Genomic DNA, 20,170 nt, shown 5'->3' on the forward strand with positions numbered 1-20,170 from the left:
ACAGATAAGCCAGAGCAGAAAACACAAAATTGATATCTAAAAATTTCACACACACACACAAAAAGTTATCTAGTAGAGGGCTGGTACTACTCATGTCCCTCTAGGAAGGCCAGCCAATAATCTTGCTTTAGAGTTCATGATGCTCAGATTCTGATAAATTGGAAGCCTGGAATTGGAGTATGTTAGCAAAAGATTCTTAATAAATGGGCCTATAAATCAAATGGTCATTACTCTTACATACTTCATATGTACAGCCAAAAAACTTTATGGTGTAGCTTACATTTATTTGATCATTAAATTGTTCATGGAAGAAACTAAGTATTTGAGTTTAACCATACAGAAACTGAATAGCTGAATCTTACCAGATGAAATAAGTATGTTCAAACTCTCCAGCTTTCCATATTGGGCTGCAACAAATAAAGGTGTGATCCCAAAGTCATCCTGGCATTCCTTGTTTGCTCCTTTTTTAAGAAGCAATTTTATTAAGTCAGTGTATTCCTGAAGTAGATTCATAATTAAAATGAGAAAAACAGGGGGAAAGATATACTTTCTAATTAAACATCCTAACATAACAAACTTAGATATAGGCTACAAAACAGTCTTATGCACTAGCATAGTAAATGTAATTTATAGGACTAAGTAATCAAATAAGTTAATTTTATCCTTTATGTTAAGTTAGCACAACAAATAAATGTGAACAGAAAAATGTTAGTATCTCAGAAATGAAGCAAAGAAAGGCCGAGCCAAAATGAAGTAAAGAAATCTCTTACTGTCTCAGAATATAGCTTCTACCTACTACTACAAAGTTTCTCAAACAAAAATGACTTCCTACAATTGAATTATATTCCAAATATTTTATATGATGGCATCTTAAATATGCTGTCTGTGCTTTGAATACTGAAATAATGCCTACAAACCCCAAACTCACATTATCAGTTATTTCATTTAGCATAATCATTAGCATTTAGACTGCCTTTCTGCACTAACCTAACCATCAAAAATCAAAGGCAAATGAAAAGCAAAAACTGGACAGATTCATCTTAAAAGGGCAAAATATGTAATATACAGAGAAATGAAATAATAACTTGAAAGGTTACCTGAAAAGCTGCCTGGTGCAGGGCATTCCATCCACACATAGAATGGGATCCATTAACATCTGCTCCATGCCGAAGCAAAAGCTTTACTACATCTACATGTCCATTTTCAACAGCTAAAAGAGAAAAAAGACATCACTGGCACTAAAAAATATGTTTAAAGAGCTACTTTTTTTTGCTGGTTTTTCACTTCAATACTATGTTGGCATCTACCAAACAAATACAAATATATCATCATGTGACTAAATAACATTGATCATTTTGGTGGTCTAACCTTAAATTCACTTAACATACACTTTAAATCTCTATAAACATTCAACTTAAATCAACATTTATTTAACACATGTTTAAGACACCATGTTAGGCACTAGGAGAAACAAAGAGCAAAATGAAAGTGGTTTCTGCCCTTGAGATTACATTCTACTAGAAGACACAATATATATAAGTTTAAAAAAAACAGAAGAGGAAGCACCAACAATTTTGCAGGATCACAGGTAATAAATATAAAAATATTTTAGAAATTATAAAGCTTAATTTAAATGTTGTACTGTAGTTATAATCCATACCCCAGAAAGCTTCTTCCCCAAATTCTGGGTTTACATAGTCCCAGATCTATTTTAGGGATGCCCCAGAAATAACTCTCTTTGCCTTGTACCTACACTCCAAGTTCTTCCTGGGTATATCAAGAAATGGCCCAGTTATCGGTCTAGTAATGAAGAAGTCAATGTTTTCTCCTCTACATTGATGTTCTGTACTTTGGTGCTCCTCAACTCAAGTTTCTACTTAGTTCAAGAACCCAGAGCTGCCTGCAAACTCCTTTTCTCTCTAGAAAGATTTGGTTTAGAAATCTTCCAAAGCTTCTCTTCCAAGAATTCCTTCATGGCCTCTCTAAGCTAGTCATATCCAGGGCAGAGTTACAGAAGATTATGCCAATAAGCCAACTTCCCTTTTTTCCTCCTACCCAGAGACCTAAGCAAGCTCTTTTTGTGGTGTCCCTCTCCTACATGTATCTCTTGATTATAATTTTCAACACTGTCTTTTAAAAATCAAGGGAAAAGGTATGGGTATAATCTATATCAGGCTATTCACTCTCTTTGGCAAGGGAGAGGGCATAAGGAAAGAGAAAATTTTAAATGTTGAAAATAATTGTCAAAAAGTGTTTCTAGGTAGCTGCTAGGTGGCGTAGTGAGTGGTTGGAGAACCAGGTCTAGAAGGTCATGGCTTCCTGGGTTCAAATCTGAATTCAGACATTTCCTACCTGTGTAACTTTAGGCAAGACACTTAATCCTCATTGCCTACCCCTTACCACTCTTCTGCCTTGGAACCAATACACTGTATTGATTCTAAAAGGGAAGGGAAGGTTGGTTTTTTTTTTCTTAAGTGTTTCTACATGTAAGAGATAAAAAATTTCTTTAAAAGATGTAGCAAGGGGGCAGCTGGGTAGCTCAGTGGATTGAGAGCCAGGCCTAGAGACGGGAGGTCCTGGGTTCAAATCTGGCCTCAGACACTTCTCAGCTGTGTGACCTTGGGCAAGTCACTTGACCCCCATTGCCTACCCTTACCACTCTTCCACCAAGGAAATAATACACAGAAGTTAAGGGTTTAAAAATATAAAAAAAAAAATGTTAAAAAAAAAAAAAAAAGATGTAGCAAAACAAAAAAATAAAAATAAGAAAATGAAGGGAGAAATGCAGATTGGGGCATCTATCAGTTTGTTCCCTTCCCTTCAACTTAATTCTCTTTACCTCATTTTCTATTCATTTTTATAACTGGACTCAATGATTTGTATTAATTTGAGGTTTCCATATTAATAATTATATTTTAACACAATAGTCAACAATTAAGAAAAAGCTAATGATGAAAGTATCATGAAGACTAAAATTCTGATAATAAAATTATTTTATCAAAGATACAATATTTACAGAATGAGAATAATGCTACAAAAGCTACTTAAAATTAATCACATTTACAAGAAATCTATTCATCACACATAGCAACTGAAGCAGAAATGAAAATATAGTAAAACTTCTCCAATTTGAATAATGTAGTATAATAGGTATAGGCTTTAAAAGTATAAAGGTAGATTTTTGTGAGCATATTAGGGAAAGCCTTTGCTGGAATAGAATTCTGAATAGAATGCGAGGAGTAGACAGGAAAAAGCTGAGCAACAGACATTGCAGTTTTGAGAGGGGTTTGGAGCAGAAATGCAATCAGCAGTCCCTATTTGACCTGAGATCTTGGAGATCAGTGAAGGTCGTAAAGGCTGAAGATATCATCCTGCAAGTCAACTCTGAGTAAGGAAGAGGCCTGTGTTCTGGTGGACAGGTTGCAGACATCTTTCACTACTTGGTTACTTTTGGATCATCAGCTGTGGAGGAGTTGGTTCCTGGTATCCTAAAGACATCTCTGGATCAGTTGTGAGAACCCAAACCCAAGTCTTCTTCCTCAGGTCCCTAAGCCAAACTGTCACCTGGCCGAAGCCAGGTTGGCTAAGGAACTTACCCTTCTGACTCCAGTCCTGGGCAGTTAGACATAGTTTCACCTCACCCCCTCACCTATCCTCTCAAATTACAATTAAACTGTTTCCCTGTTTTGTTTTCTTCATACCTTAAAGTTCTCATAGTGTGTGTATTTTGTTATACTCTGTGTTTTTACTCCACTCTGCTAGGTGGAGCAGGGTGACAGTCAGGCCTAACTGTCACTTCTGTCAACAGCCATTTCCCCTAACAGCTAAACCCAGATTCCCTAACTTGTTAAGTCCCCACCTATTGTCCATTCCCATCTCCTACTCACCCTTCTGAACCCACATATAAATATTAAGTTAACTTCCCCTGGTTTTCCCCATAAGAGTAGATAAGCCTTAGCTGAAATTAAAGAATGTTTACAAAGTGGATCTGATTACCACCAAACATGCAATAACTTGAATTGACAATGATGATGAAAAATATACTAACTGAAACCATTTACCCTAAAAGATAGTGTATCCTTCAATATTTTCTCCATCACTAGTAATTCATTTCCCCATGCTACCATAATCACAGGACCTAGAACAGGAATTCACCCACTTCTTGCTTTCCACTGACACTTCAAGACTACTCTGCTACAATCCCTTCCTTTAAAGATTATAACACTGAATTACATCTTTTCTATGTGTTGAATGCTGTCAAACTGTAGGATATTACACTCAGCTGTCAAAATTATTTTTTCTAAAATGGAGGTCTGTTCATGTTACCCTGCAATAAATTGCAGTAGCTTCCAATCTTACCTCCAGGATCAAATATAAACTCCTCTCTTTGACATTTAAAGTTCTTCATTAACCTGACCCCTTCCTACATTTCCAGTCTTCTTACAGTTTACAATCCAACAGCACTAGTCTACTTGCTATTCTTCAAACATGACACTCCATCTCCCATGAAATGCTCTCTTTACTATTGCCTCCTAGCTTCCTTAGGTTCTGTCAAGATTCAACTCACATGTCATCTTCTGTGGGATGTCATTCTCAGTCCCCCTGGCCACTAGTTTCTTATTCTCTGAGATTATTTTCCAGATGTTTATCTATCCAAATATATGTATATATGTGTATGTGCATAGATATATACATATATATTCATGCTTTGGGAAAAATTGCACAGAAAGGGTTTGGAATGTTGGATAAAGAGAGGATTGACAATGAAGGCAGTTGGAAGGGGGAGGAGAGAGAGTGAGAGAATGACAGTTGCTCTCTCTGGAACACTCGTGTCTGGACCTCAAAACAAGAGGGCACTCTCTGCCTCTCAGGATAGAAACTGCCACTATTCTTGGGATTTTCCCAACTGTTTTCTCTTCCTGGATTCCTGTGGATCGTGCCATCAACTAAAAGGATTTTATCCCAGGGTTCCCTTTCTGATTTACCTTTGTAAGAGTACATATATACATATATACATATATATACAATGCACCTACATATATACATATCTTGTTTGTACTTAATTATTTATGTGTTATCTTCCCCATTTGTAAGCTTCCCAAGGGAAGGAACTGTTTTTGTCTATACAATAGTTTGTACAAACTTTTAATAAATGCTCTCTCATCTTTTTCAATTATTTTAGACAATGGCCAATAGTCTTCCTCTGCACCCCAATCTTTTCCATTATTATTAGTGACATCTACATTCACACATCTACATTCAAACAATGACTCTAATTTCCAGTTTCATTTTCTCACCTACTTAACTTCCATCACCTCTCTCTCCACTCTACCTCTGGTAGAATTCAGGTTCTCATGAGTACCTTCATGTACATGATCACCCAAAACTGTTCTACTTCCAAGATCCAGAACTCTGGATTCTCCTTCTTTGATTACAGTCTCATCTTCTATTTCTTCTTCTTCCTTATTCCTCCCATATCTATTTTTCACCCTTATTGTGACCTCCATGAAGTCTCATTTTTTCCAGACTATAAAAACCCAATTCTGACTTTATTTTCTCTCTACTCAGTCTTGATCTTACAACTTAGACACCTTATTGTATTGTGTGGAATGAGATTCAGTGTGTAATTCTCAGAGTTGTATTTGGCTTGTAACCCCAATTTTCAAGATGCCCTTAGTATTACTATTCCATAGACTAAAACTGCTCACCCCAACTCCATAAAATTTTTAGTTTTCCTGACCTATTTTTTAAAACCTTGAGAAGAGTTTATCTATAGCCTGGGAAAAATGCCACCTATGAGATAGGCTGAAGGAGGAAAGAACAGGGTATTTCAAAAGTATCTTTATTGTCCCAGGCTGAAAATCCTATAATAGTCACAGGTTTTTAGATCACAGAGATCTTTAGGGGTACACACACTCAAGATTTGAAACATCACACATACACATACCCCCCACACACACCCATTGGACAGAGGGAAGGAAGAGAATCTTGAATCAGGATTATTATAAAAGTCTGTGATTATGCGTAGAAGAGAAGACATTTTTACCCCTAGCAAGCAGCTTGTTTGGGCAGAATCCCTTTTCCTTTCCTTCCCCCTCCTTCCCTGCTGTCCGTGGTTTTCTCCAAATAAGCCAGATTTTCTCTACCAGCATCTTATCTAAGTCTCCTGTCTGCTCATTAGAGTGATTTCTGGGGGCACAAGCTTCCCCAAAATTCCATTCCACACAGTATTAAGCATAATGCCTTTTATTCCACTTCTAATTCCACCTTTAAATCCTTCATACTTTTTGACTTTCTACCATTCAAATTCAGGTAACTCTCAACCCTGAATAACTCCTAATATCCACCTCTTTCTCTCCTACTACAGTAAAAACTAACATTGCTGAAGGAAATCATAAAAGTGTTCTAACTAGGTCTACTACAAATTTAAAATATCAACTATCTACTGGTTCTTACTACTGTATCCTTTCCTCTAATTAATCCTTTAATAGACTATTTTTAGTCAAAAGTGGGTTAATACAGTAAGTAACTTATTACACTATACATTCCTTAAGATCAAGGACTGTCTTTTACCTTTGTATTCCAAATTTATCACTGTGACTCGCACATGATAGGAAAGGTACTTGGCATAGAGTAGGCATTTAATAAATGCTTGCTGACTGCTAATATATTTTAACATTTCTCACACCTGTTCCAAAATTTCTCTTTGTTCTTTATGTCAACACCACTTGCTACTACCCATTTCCTTCAGCAAAAGATATGACCTTCTTACTTTATGAAGATGACCAATGATTTCACTCAACTTCTCTCCCTCCAGTCCTCTAAATCTCTTAGTGTCTCTATCCTTCCTCTCCCTCCTTTCCACTTTATTAATATAATACCAACATAATTTCTGATAATAAGAAAAGTAAGTTTCATACATCCTTACCAATAAATTGCACCACCAAAAATTCCAGAATCAAAGAAGCTAGTTTTTAAATTAGTGGGTTGAAAATGATGGCATTCATAGGAGTTGAAATGGTGGCTCAGTAGCATCAAAATCTGAAACTGCTCTGACCAGCCTTCTATACTGATCTTTAAAAAGTGTCTCAAAAAGACAGGAACCCAAACCCAACAAAAAGACAAAGTCACAGGCCTTTCTTGCTGAATACAACTCGAACGGTACACAGAGAGAGTCAATTTTCATAAGATAAACTGGTGCCAGAAACAAAACTGCACACAGGGAAGCCTTGGTCATTCTCCCCCATCCACCACCTACACAATGGGATCTATGATTAGGCTTAGGCTGACCCTGGGACAGGGTCTATATCCACAGAAGAGCACCTCAGATATACCCCCTTGATGTCCTGTGCCCCAACAACAGCTGGAAGAGAGGACCAGGGATCTATCTGGCTGGATACTTTGGGGCTTCAAGAACTGGCTATATCAAAAGACTTATTCCCAGGGCAGATTAGCTCAACTGGGCTAATCTAGTAAACCAAAGGAGAAGAGAGCTAACAGCCCACAGGCAAAAAGAAAACAAAAAAACAATCACCAATTAAAACAAAAGGCTGAGAAAATAAGTAAATAACAGAAAGAGAGTAACTATCAAAACATTCTATGGGGAAAAAGACCAGAGAGAAGAACCAACAGAGGATGAAGGGATATAAGGAACTACAAGCAAAACCTCCAAAAAACTTGAAAATTGGGCCCATTCATTGGAAGAACTGAAAAAGGAATAAAAAAATCAAATAAGACAGGTTGAAGAAAAATGGGGGAAAGAAAACAACAGCTTCAAAAGCAAAATTTGTCAACTGGAAAAAGAGACATAAAAAGTCAAATGAAGAAGATAGTATCCTAAAAACCAGGATTGACTTACTGAAAAAAGAGACACAAAAAATCAAGTGAAAAGAATGGACCAAATGGAAAAGGAGGATCCAAAGATCATGGAAGAAATTCAGTCCTTAAAAATTTAAATTGGGCAAATAGAAGTTAATGACTTCATAAAACATCAAGAAACAATAAAACAAAATCAAAAGAATGAAAAAAGAAAATGGAAAATTTGAACTATCTCATTGAAAAAATAACTGTCCTGGAAAATAGATCAAGAAGAGACAATTTGAGAATTACTGGACTACCTGAAAGTCATGACCAAAAAAAAAAAAAAATCCTAGTCATCATAAGAAATTATCTAAGAAAACTGCCCTGATATTCTTGAACAAGAGGGTAAAATATAGATTGAAGGAATCCACAGATCACCTCCTGCAATAAATCCCGAAATGAAAACTCCCAGGAATGTTATAGCCAAGTTCAAGAGATCCCAGGCTAAGGAAAAAATGCTGCAAAAACTCAGGAAGAAATAATTCAGATATCATGGAGCACCAATCAGGATCTGGTAGCTTCCACACTAAAGGACCAGAAGGCTTGAAATATGATATTCCAGAAGGCAAAAGAACTGGGTTTACAACCAAGAATCACCTATTCATTAAAACTGACTATATTTTTTTCAGGGGAAAGTATGGTCATTTAATAAAATAGAAGATTTCCAAGCATTCCAGAAAAAAAAAAAAAAAAAGACCAGATTTAGGACATTTGATACCTAAATGCAAAATTCAAGAGAATCATAAAGGGGCAGCTGGGTAGCTCAGTGGAGTGAGAGTTGGGCCTAGAGACAGGAGGTCCTAGGTTCAAACCCGGCCTCAGCCACTTCTCAGCTGTGTGACCCTGGGCAAGTCACTTGACCCCCATTGCCTACCCTTACTAATCTTCCACCTATGAGACAATACACCAAAGTACAAGGGTTTAAAAAAAAAAAAGGAAAAAGAAAAAAAGAGAAGCATAAAAAAGATTCATAAAATTGAAAGTAAAAGAACTAATGAAATAATAAATAAGACCAAGAGATGGCCTATAAAAAATAAATAAATAAAATAGATAAAGTATTGGTTAATTTTATTTAAAAAAAAGAACAAAGAGAATCAAATTACTGGGTGATTTCACCTCTAATGAAGATGAAATTAATACAATTATTAGGAGCTATTTTGCCCAATTATATGACAATAAATATGGCAATCAAGGTGAAAGATGAATATTTACCCAAAAAAATTGCCTAAATTAACAAAAGAGGAAATAGAATACTTAAATGATCCCATCTCATAAAAAAGAAATTGAACAAGCCATCAATGAACTCCCCAGGAAAAAATCCCCAGGGCCAGATGGATTCTATCAAACATTTAAAGAACAACTAATCCCAGTACTAATGCAAACTATTTCACAAAATAAGCAAAGAAGGAGTCTTACCAAATTCTTTTTATGACACAAACATGGCATAGATAGCCAAGCCAGGAAGAGCAAAGATAGAGAAAGAAAATTATAGACCAATCTCCATAATGAAGAAAGATGCAAAAATCTTAAATAAAATATTAACAAAGAGAATATAGAAACATATCACAAGGATTATTCACTATGATCTGGAAGGCAAAGGCTAATTTAATACTAAGAAAGCCAACCATCCACATAATTGACCACATCAATAATCAAACTAACAAAAATCACATGATTGTCTCAATAGATGCGGAAAAAGCCTTTGACAAAATACAACATCCATTCCTTTTGAAAACACTAGAAAGCATAGGAATAAAAGGGCCTTTCCTCAAAATAATAACTAGTAATTATGTAAAACTATCAGCAATGGAATACTATTGTCCTGAAAGGAATAATGAACTGGAGGATTCCATATGAACTAGAACAACCTCCAGGAATTGATGCAGAGCAAAAGGAGCAGAACCAAGAGAACACTGTAAACAGAGACTGATATACTGTGGTAAAATCGAATGTAATGAACTTCTGTACTAGCAGCATCCAGGACAATTCTGTAAGAAAGAACACTATTACATCCAGAGAAAAAACTGTGGGAGCAGAAACACAGAAGAAAAACAATTAATTGATCACATGGTTCGATGGGGATATGAATGGGGATGTAGACTCTAAGCAATCACCCTAAGGCAAATATTAATATGGAAATAGATCTTGATCAATGACACATGTAAAACCCAGTGGAATTGCTAAGGGAGGGGGGTGGGAGGAGAGCAGGGAAAGAAGAATATGAAGAGGCCTGGACGGAGAGAGAAGGTTAAAAGGCTAATTAAACTAGGTTACAAGCCACAACACTTTAGAAATCAGAGCGTCTATAAGCCTACTTAAGGCAGAGTTTGGAAACGCCAAGGTGGGCCAAGGAAGTCAGCCTAACTTACCCAAGTGACAATTCAGAGTAGAAGCATTCTGAGGTCTCAGCCGAGCATCCTCAGCACCAAGTCCAAAGCCGGAACTCCTGAACTCCTTCCACTCCTCAACTAACTTTACCAGGTTATAACCCACATATTTAGAGATGGTATCTCTCCTCATTTCCTGTGGGCCATCTCTAATTCAACTGAACCAATGGCAGCCTCTACACTGATTTGGACTGCCCAAAGGGCAATCCCTTGTTCTTGATTTGATACTTAGTGTGGTTAACTTATCTCCACTCCCCTTTTGAGGGAGGTGGGAATGATATAATCTAGATGCCTAGGGTAAGTAGATTTTTGACTATGAATGGGCTAGAGTTAATTTCATTTACACAGTAACCAAGGTGAAAAAATCCTAAATTAAATAATTAAATAAAATTTTCAGGTAAAAAAAAAGCCTGAGAGACTCACATTGTTATATCATCTTTCTATATCAAAATTAAAATGGGAAAAACTCTACATAAATAAATAGAACTATCAGCAAGCATCATCTGTGATGGAAATAAATTAGAAGCCTTCCCAATTAGATCAGGAGTGAAGCAAGGATGCCCATTATCACTACTATTATTTAATATCATACTAGAAATGCAAGCTGTAGCAATTAGAAAAAAAATAAATTGAAGGGATTAAAATAGGCAGTGAAGAAACTAAACTATCACTCTTTGCAGATGATATGATGGCATTCTTAGAAAATCAACTAAAAAGCTAGTGGAAATAATAACTTTAGCAAAATTGCAGAATACAAAATAAACCCACATAAATCATTAGCATTTCTACATGTTTCCAACAAAAATCAGCAGCAAGAGATAGAAAGAGAAACTTCATTTAAAATTACTCTAGGCAATATAAAATATTTGGGAATCTATTTGCCAAGACAAACACAGGAATTATATGAATACAACTAGAAAACACTTTTCACCCAAATAAAACTATATATAAACAATTGGAAAAAACATTAATTGCTTATGAGTAGAACAAACAAATATAATGTTTTTAAGCCCTTATCCTCCATCTTATAATCAATACTATGTATTGGTTCCAAGGCAGAAGAGTGGTAAGGGCTAGGCAATGGAGGGGAAAGAGAGGGTGAAGTGACTTACTCATTATTCAATAATGAGTAATATTCAAATATTCAAAAAAGTGACTTACTTATTACACAGCTGGGAAGTGTCTGGGGCCAGATTTGAACATAGAACCTCCCATCTCTAGGCCTGGCTCTCAATCCACTAAGCCAGCAAGCTGCCCCTAGGATGAACTAATATAATAAAAATGACAATCCTACCTATATTATTTACTTATTCAGTGTTATACCTATCAAACTACCAAAAAGCTTTTTTATAGAATTAGAAAAAATTATAACGAAGTTCATCTGGAAGAACAAAAGATCAAGAATATCAAGGAAACTAATAAAATAAAAATGTGAAGGATGGTGGCCTAGTTCCAGATCTTAAACTGTACTATAAAGCAGTGATCATCAAAACAATATGGTACTAGCTAAGAGATAGAAGGGTGAGTCAATGAAATGGACTTGGTCTAAATGACCTCAGCAAATTAGTGTTCAATAAACCCAAAGATCCAAGGATTTGGGACAAGAACCCACTATTTGACAAAAACTGCTGGGAAAATTGGCAAACAGAATAGGAAAAATTAGGTATGGATCAACATCTCACACTATACCAAAATGAATTCAAAATGGGTAAATGATTTAAATATAAATATGGAAATTATAAGTAAATTAGGTGAACATAGAATAATATATACCTATCAAATCTATGGAGAAGGGAAGAATTTAAGCCCAAGCAAGAGATAGAGAACATCACAAGATGTAAAATGAATAATTTTGATTATCTTAAATTAAAAAGGTTTTGTACAAACAAAACCAATGCAACCAAGAGAAGAAGAGAAGCAACAAACAGGAAGGAAAATCTTTATAACAGGGGGCAGCTGGGTGGCTTAAAGGATTGAGAGCCAAGCTTAGAGATGGGAGGTCATATGTTCAAATTTGGCCTCAAACATTTCTTGGGTCCGGGGGCAAGTCACTTAACCCCCATTGCCTAGCCCTTACAACTCTTCTGCCTTGGAACCAATATGCAGTATTGATTCTAAGATGGAAGGTAAGGGTTTAAAAAAACAACTTTATAACAAATTTCTCTTTAAAGGTTTAATTTCTCAAATATGTAAAGAATTAAGTCAAATGTAAAAGAAACCAAGTCATTCCCCAATAGACAAATGGTCAAGGGATATGAATAGGCAGTTTTCAGATAAAGGAATCAAAACTATCAATAATCATATGAAAAATGTTCTACATCCCTTCTGATTACAGAAATGCAAATCAAAATAACCTTGCACCTAGCAGATTGGCCAATATGGCAGTAAAGGAAAATAATAAATATTGGAGGGGATGTGGCAAAATTGGGACACTAATACATTGTTGATGGAGCTGTGAATTGGTCCAACCATTCTATAAGAAAATTTGGAATTATGCCCAAAGGGCTTTAAAAGAATGCATGCCCTTTGATCCAGCAATATCACTTATACATTTGTATTCCAAATAGATTTTTTTTCAAATGGGAAAGGACCTGTTTGTACAAAAATATTTATAGCTACTTTTTAGTGGTGGCAAAAAACTGGAAAATGAAGGGGTATCCCTTAATTAGGGAATGGCTGAACAAATTGTGGTATATGATGGTGATGGTATACTATAGTGCTGTAAGGAATGATGAATCGCTTGATTTCTTTAAAAACTGAAAAGACCACAGGACAGCTCTGAGGGATTTATGGTAAAGAACGCTACCTACATTCTGACTGAAGGAGAGGAAACATATAAGAAAAACAACTGCTTGAACGCATGGGTTGAGGCGGACATGATTGGGGATGTGGACTCGAAACTACCACACCAATGCAACTAACAACAATTTGGAAATAGGTTTTGATCAATGACACATGATAAAACCAGTGGAAATGTGCGTCAGCCATGGGTGGGGGGAAGCGGGGGGTGAAGGGGAAAGTAGGAGCATGAATCTTGTAACCATGTTAAAAATGATTATTAATAAATGTTTAAAAATTTAAAAAAAAAATGAAAAGACCTACATGAATTGATACAGAATGAAATAAGCAGAACCAGGAGAACATTATTCACAGTAACTGAAACAATGTGAGATGATCAAATGTAATAGACTTTGGTACTAATAACAATGCAATGATCCAGGATAATTCTTCTGTTTCAATTATAGTATTAATTTTGTTGGCCAAATTCATGATAATTTGTTCAATTTTATCTTCAATGGTGGTATAGTCATCCTTTTCATCTTTAATGCCAGTGATTTGGTTTCCCTCCCATTTTTTAATTATAATGTTTTTGTGTGCTCAGTTTTTATAAAGGTACCATATACTGCTAAGAAGGTATATTATTTTCTATTCCTATTCAGTTTCCTCCAGATAGCTATCATATTTAACTTTTCAAAAATTCTATTCATCTTTTTGACTTCTTTCTTTTTTTTTGGTTTATTAGATTTATCTAGATTTATCTAAATCCAAGAGAAAAATTGAAGTCCTTTACTATTATTGTTTTGTCATCTATTTCCATTTGTAACTCTTTTGCCTTTTCATTTAAAAATCTGGATGCTATAAGATATGGTACATATAGATTTAGTATTGATAAAGCTTCATTATCTATGGTATCTGTTAGCATAATGTAATTTCTGCTTATCTCTTTGGATTACTCCTATTCTCGCTTTAATTTTGTCAGATCATGACTGCTACCTCTACTTTTTCTGTATCAGCTGAAGCATAATCAATTTTGCTCCAGTCTTTTATTTTTACTCTATGTATGTCTCTCATTTTTTAAGTGTTTCTTATAAATAGCATATTGTTGGTTTTTTTGTTTTTGATCCTTTCTGTTATTCACTTCTGTTCTATTGGTGAATTCATCCCATTCACATTCAAAGTTATAATTATTAGTTTATTTCCTACTATTCTACTTTTCTTCACTCTATCATTCTCTTCCTCTCTTTTTGTTGTATCCCTCTTCAAATGTCCAATTTCTTCTGTCTACCTTGAAATTTCAAGAATTGCTTTAGATTTCCACTTCCATGCCAAGATGAGGCAGTGGAATAGGAGTCTGGAGAGAGTATGCTTCTGAGTCACTTGAAAATAGTTTGCTCTGTTATATGCCTTAATTATTACCCTTGCAATATTATCAGTACCAACCGTCAGCAACCTTTTTGGCCGTGAGAGCCATAAACGCCTGCGGAAGGAGGAGGATGGAGGCTGAAGGCGCTGGAATATGGGGCAGGGGCTGAAGGGCCCCTAGGGGCACATCCTGGGGCTCTTCCCGGACTAGCTGGTTGGAGGTGGAGCCAGAGAGCCACACGTTGCAGACCCCTGATCAGTACCATTAAATGCTTAACTAATCCTATTTTCCATAAAGTTCATAATAATATTATCAGAATTTACAGTTGAGGTCAGAATTAATGAAGTTCCATGCAATTAACTACTCAAAGAATGGAGCTACCTGCCATGGAAGCAATAAACATAGTTTTATTTCATATTACATCCCTACATACACTATTCCTTCAAGTCAAACTGCCTTGAGAGCTATATATTGTACAAGCCAGTCCACGTCCTACTTTGGTATTCTACTTTTTATTTCTACCTGTCAATCTATTTATTCACACATATGTAGTAATATATATAAAACAGATAGACAGACAGACAAATAAGACAGATAGACATATAGATGGTAGATACAGAGGCAGACAAATACACATAGAACAAAATCTGAAGACTAAAAGACTGATAATAACTGGTGCCTGTTATAAAAAGGTAAGTAATCTGTATGGGTCAATGAAGGCAATTTGGGTGTGAGGAAAGATAATAGGGATATTGGTGATTATAAGGTGATTGGAGGAGGAATGAAGGTACGGGAAGATATATAGGAGATAAAGGAAATGGGGTATGTAGGAGAGGGCAGCTCAAATAGGTTTATTCCCAGAGGCTTGAGACAGAGGATACAGGGAGGAAATTAGGGCCAGTAAGAAATGTTTAGGTTTGGCTGGAGGGTTTCTCTTGTTAGTTTCTAAAGTCTCTTGAGGGAGGAGTCGAGAGGGCCCCTCCCTGCCAGTCAAACTGATGGCTGGAGGAAGTCTTGGGTAGGTACTTCCTGCCAAGATGGATGTCCCCAGTTCTCTCAAGAAATAAAATAAAATGATTCTGTCATATAATAGAAAATCATAATATGAAGATTATACAAAAGTATAAACCCAAGACTAGGTCCACATATGGGAAAATACACCAACTCTATGCAGGAATATTTATACTGACTATAATAATACTGAACAAAGATCATTACTGGTTATCATTAAATACCTGCTCATAATGAAAGAGACAATTAAGAGAAAAACAAATCTGCTAATTATTTTTAAAAATAAACAAAGGGAGATCTCCAATAAAGCACTCAAAGAATAGTATTTTAACTATGTTGGGTACCAAATACAAAAGTCATTTTGTATCTATACACTAGAAATATTCATTCTTTTGATGCTCAGGTTTTTATAGCAGTTATATTGAGAAATATCTTGGTCAGTGAGACTGTAATGAAATTTAACCATAGGCTGTCCACCTCTTTGATATTTATGGTATAACTATAAATTCTGAAATGTATAAATATCACAGAGTCCATTTATGTATGATATTATGCTACATATGGGTGTATACATTACATTCTGTGTTTTTACTATATGTATCATCTCTATGTATTTCTTTTTTATGTAACATAAATACTTTAAAAGGAAAAAGATCTCTTTACTCAATAATTCACCTCTTCTAAAAATGCATTTGAAAAAAATTATATGGCAAGCATACCTGAATGTGCACAGCCCATTTTAATTTCCTGCAGTATCTGTGGTCATACTGACATCTGGTGGAACCAGAAATGAAATTGCATTACAATAAGATTTTACTAGTCAGACTTCTATATGAAAATTTTTTCATGTTTTTGCTAATTAATTCTGTGATCTAAGATTTTGTACCTTTTTTTCCCTAAGGCCACATTTATATATACAGATAACTAGCTAGCTAGCCAGCAAAAGTATTTATTAAGGCCTTAATAGGTGTCAGGTCCTGTGCTAAGTGCTAGGAATAAAAAGTTAAGCAAAAAGAAAGATAGAGCCTGACCTCAAGGAACTTACGAACTAAAGGGGAAGACAACATGCAAAAGGGAATGAGTAAAGAAGTAACTCAGTATTAAGAAAGCCACTGAGGTAGAGTAACAGGAGCCTGAGGAGTTTTAGGTTAAGTTGGACTTTGAAAAGAGCATGACTAGCATGGCTAGCATGGGTACTTCCTCAAATGGAACTTCCAAGGAAAACACCAATTGGGGACAACAAGACTCTTGAAGCACAATTCTTAACACGATATCTGGCTGAACTAGTTAGTCAATTCTTTTATATGACAATTTATTTTGTAGAAACCCAGAAGTGTGAAAATGGGCCTAAAGTGATCAAATTCTAGTTTTTAATGAGGATGTTTCTATAATGGCTTTTATAGGATGGATGAATGATGGATAAAAATAACCTCACTCAAAATATTTTAATGATGATTATATAACCCAATGGAATTGGTTTTTTAGCTTTGGGAGGGAAGGAAGAGAACATAAATCATGTAACCTTGGTAAAATATTTAAAAATAAATAATTTTTAAATATACTTTTGTAATGAATTAAAATGAGAATGTAGTATTCAGTCATGGAATTATGCTCTCACTAAAGAAATGGTCATGTGGATTAGGATTTAATAAAACTAATGATTGTCTTCATAATGATTTAGATTATGATTTAAGCAATGTATTTACATTTTTTAAAACTTGGTCTTACTAGTTAATAAAAATTACAATCAAGAATACAGTAAACTTTATATTGAAACATTATACTGAAGTTTAGCAAACTTTATTCTGAAGAGGTATTAGAAATTAAAAGTATAGTTGATTTATAAAGAATCAGAAATACTTATTTTATTATCACCTAACATGTCTTCATACTGACTTAGATTACAATTTCAGAAATTTGTTTTTATGAAAAAAAAAGGGGGGGGGGGCGCAGCAGCAGGCCTAGAGATGGGTCCTAGGTTCAAATCTGACCTCAGACACTTCCTAGCTGTGTGACCCTGGACAAGTCACTTAACCCCTATTGCCTAGACTTGACCTTACCACCCTTCTGCCTTGGAACCAATAGTATTGATTCTAAGACAGAAGGTAAGAGTTTTTAAAAAAGGTAGTTAATAAAAATTATACTGATTAACAAAAATTACAATAAAAAATAAAGCAAATCTTCTTATCTTAGTCTCTATTCTTGCTGTTAACAAGCAGCAAGTTACTGTCAGAGAGACATTAAAAGACACCATCAATGGTGGTAAAATTAGGAGCATATAATAAAAACACAAAGTCTAGAAACTGGTCAAAGACACAAGAGTCTTATATTACACATTTGGAAAAACTAGTCACCTATCAAGCATTCTGAGCAGTACCTCTATCTAGGCAGAGCAGCCCGGATACCAGCTACCTTCTAGTACCTGCCATACAAAAAAGTATACCTCCTTATAAAAAGTAGAGTCATTCCTTGTAACTATTAAATTCAGTGCTTTATAAAACAAACCTCTATAGAATGAGGTTAATCTGTATAGACACCGATGTGAAATATCCATGTAAAGACTCAGAGGGAAAAAAAGGCAAAAATCTATTATTCTTGAGAGCTTTCTTGTTCTTATCTTAGCCTAAAGAAAAGGGAACAGATGAACTTCAAGCCAAAGTATTAATTTTATGTGAGAAAAGACTACATTTCAATCTACACAGCAAAAATAGAGATGGATCACAGCAGGGTCAATCTGATTATTAGGGTTAAATTAAGTGATCAGTGAAGATAACATGTAATCAATTTAGACATGATGAGGAATATAGATGATGGAGGAAGAATAGTTCATATGATGTAATATATGCTCTGGAGCCATCCTTTAGACCTCCACATACATTTTACAGTAAAGGAAACAGATACAAATATTAGTTAAATAACTTGCTCACAATCATACAGCTAGAAAAGTGTCTAAAGTCACATTTGAACTCAGAGCTTCCTACCCGCAAGTCCAGTGCTCTATCCACTCAGCCATCAGCTGCACAGGGCAGGGTAACTTCTGTCTTCCCTCAGAGCTCTAAAGTTAACCCTGAGGGGTGAAGGGATGTCTTTCTAATGCTTCATTTCATGAAGTCTGACCGGTTTGTTTCAAATGATTACCAGTTGCTGTCATTTATTCAGGCAGACTTAATTTGCTTTTAGAAATGGGTGTTTACTAAAGTGGTATAGTAAGAACAGTTGATCTTTTTAGAAGGCCCCTAAAATTCATTTACCATCTCTCCCACCAGGATATACAGGGTCCACAGGAAAGTGGGCTTAAAGCTTAGAAAGCACAGATGGCAAAGGGTAATTTTGAGCTTCATGGTACTAGAAATTCCTTTCTTCCCTTTGTGGGGTTCTCATGACATTTCCTTAAGCACAGTGTCACTCCTACCCTTAGGTTGGTGATGGCAAACCTATGACACATGTGTCAGCACTGACACGTATTGCCATTTTCGATGACATGCCGCCACATGTGGCCACATACAGAGAAGAATGAGGCCACATGCCAAGGATGAAACATTTGCTGTAGTGTAGTGTAGACACTCTGTGGACTATAAATGACAATTCTAACCATATTAATTTACCTATTTTGGTTTATTAAGTACAGTTATATGTTACAATCATACATTTTTGTTATTTAAACTATAAATATCACAAAATTATGGGTTTTTTCTCAAAGTGAAACACCACCCAAGTTATGCTTGGTTTTTTGGCAGATTTTGACACACCAAGCTCAAAAGGTTGCCCATCACTGCCTTAGATCCTCATAGGTCTTAAAACTACAATTCCTCAGTATGTCCAGTTAATCTTTCGCTCCCACTATGAACATACTGTCAGCCATGGAAAAGCTGATGAGAAGTTCAAACCTTCTAATCCTCCTAAGTCCTCAAAAGTGGAGGGAGAGAGGTCAAGGCAGGCTTTTGAGTAATTACAGGCCTTACACAGGAGGATATACAATCGGTATAGTTTCATCAGAAAATCTAGAGGACCTCATCTCCCATAAAAAAATCTCTTTCGTCTCTTCCATAAGAGAAGAAAATATCTTTGGTAAGCATACATCTTCCTGTTTTATGCCTTTATGCTACCAGAGGGTCACTAAGCAATGTTATTTATGTTATTACATATTTCATGGAATCTTGAAATATAATATGTAAAAATTTGACATATGTATGGGAGATCCATTACTGGAGCAACACCCTTATAGTATATTTGGCTGTAGTGATTCAAATCCTTTTTATAGTCCCTAAACAATACACTACATGGCTCAGTAAATTTTGTGACTATAAAGATGTGGTCTACTATAGAATTTTATTTGTGAAAACCTGTATGTCTTCTTTCTCACACTTTCATCAAGAATGCTATCAATTGTAGTTATATAGTAGTCTTTAAATTCTGAAAAGATAAGAAATTAGGCATATAGGTAAAGTAAGTATAGATACTCTCTTAGACTTGATTTTTTAAATAAGATAAGGTCTAAGATTGCTTTCTATGATTAATTTGTTGTCCATTTTTTCAATTACCTTAAAATTAATCATGCAATGCCCTAAAAATTATGAAACTTCCAGCATGGATCTTCTTTCTATATCCTTGTTCAAGGTTCAATGGTTCTCAAAATCTTTTTGTTTTCTTCATTTACATTCCTCATGCAACACATTTAAGGGTCTGATATTAGAATCAAGATATACTTATTATTTAATTGGTGGTAAAAATTATATATTATAAAAATGCTGATATGTATGGCAAAACC

The 20,170-nt window shown here is 35.3% G+C and overlaps 1 protein-coding gene across 1 annotated transcript in view; it reads right to left on the reverse strand.

Moving 5' to 3' along the window:
- The window catches only part of ASB3 (ankyrin repeat and SOCS box containing 3), a 79,844-nt gene that overhangs the window by 34,512 nt on the left and 25,162 nt on the right, over positions 1–20,170 (reverse strand). The window contains exons 3-4 of the mRNA XM_044660661.1: positions 1,098–1,210; positions 363–498 (exon numbers count right to left, since the gene is read on the reverse strand). Of these exons, the coding sequence (XP_044516596.1) occupies positions 363–498; positions 1,098–1,210 (249 nt within the window). The remainder of the gene's footprint in view (positions 1–362; positions 499–1,097; positions 1,211–20,170) is intronic.

The sequence above is a fragment of the Gracilinanus agilis genome, chromosome 2, assembly GCF_016433145.1.
Source record: "Gracilinanus agilis isolate LMUSP501 chromosome 2, AgileGrace, whole genome shotgun sequence".
Classification (NCBI taxonomy): domain Eukaryota; kingdom Metazoa; phylum Chordata; class Mammalia; order Didelphimorphia; family Didelphidae; genus Gracilinanus; species Gracilinanus agilis.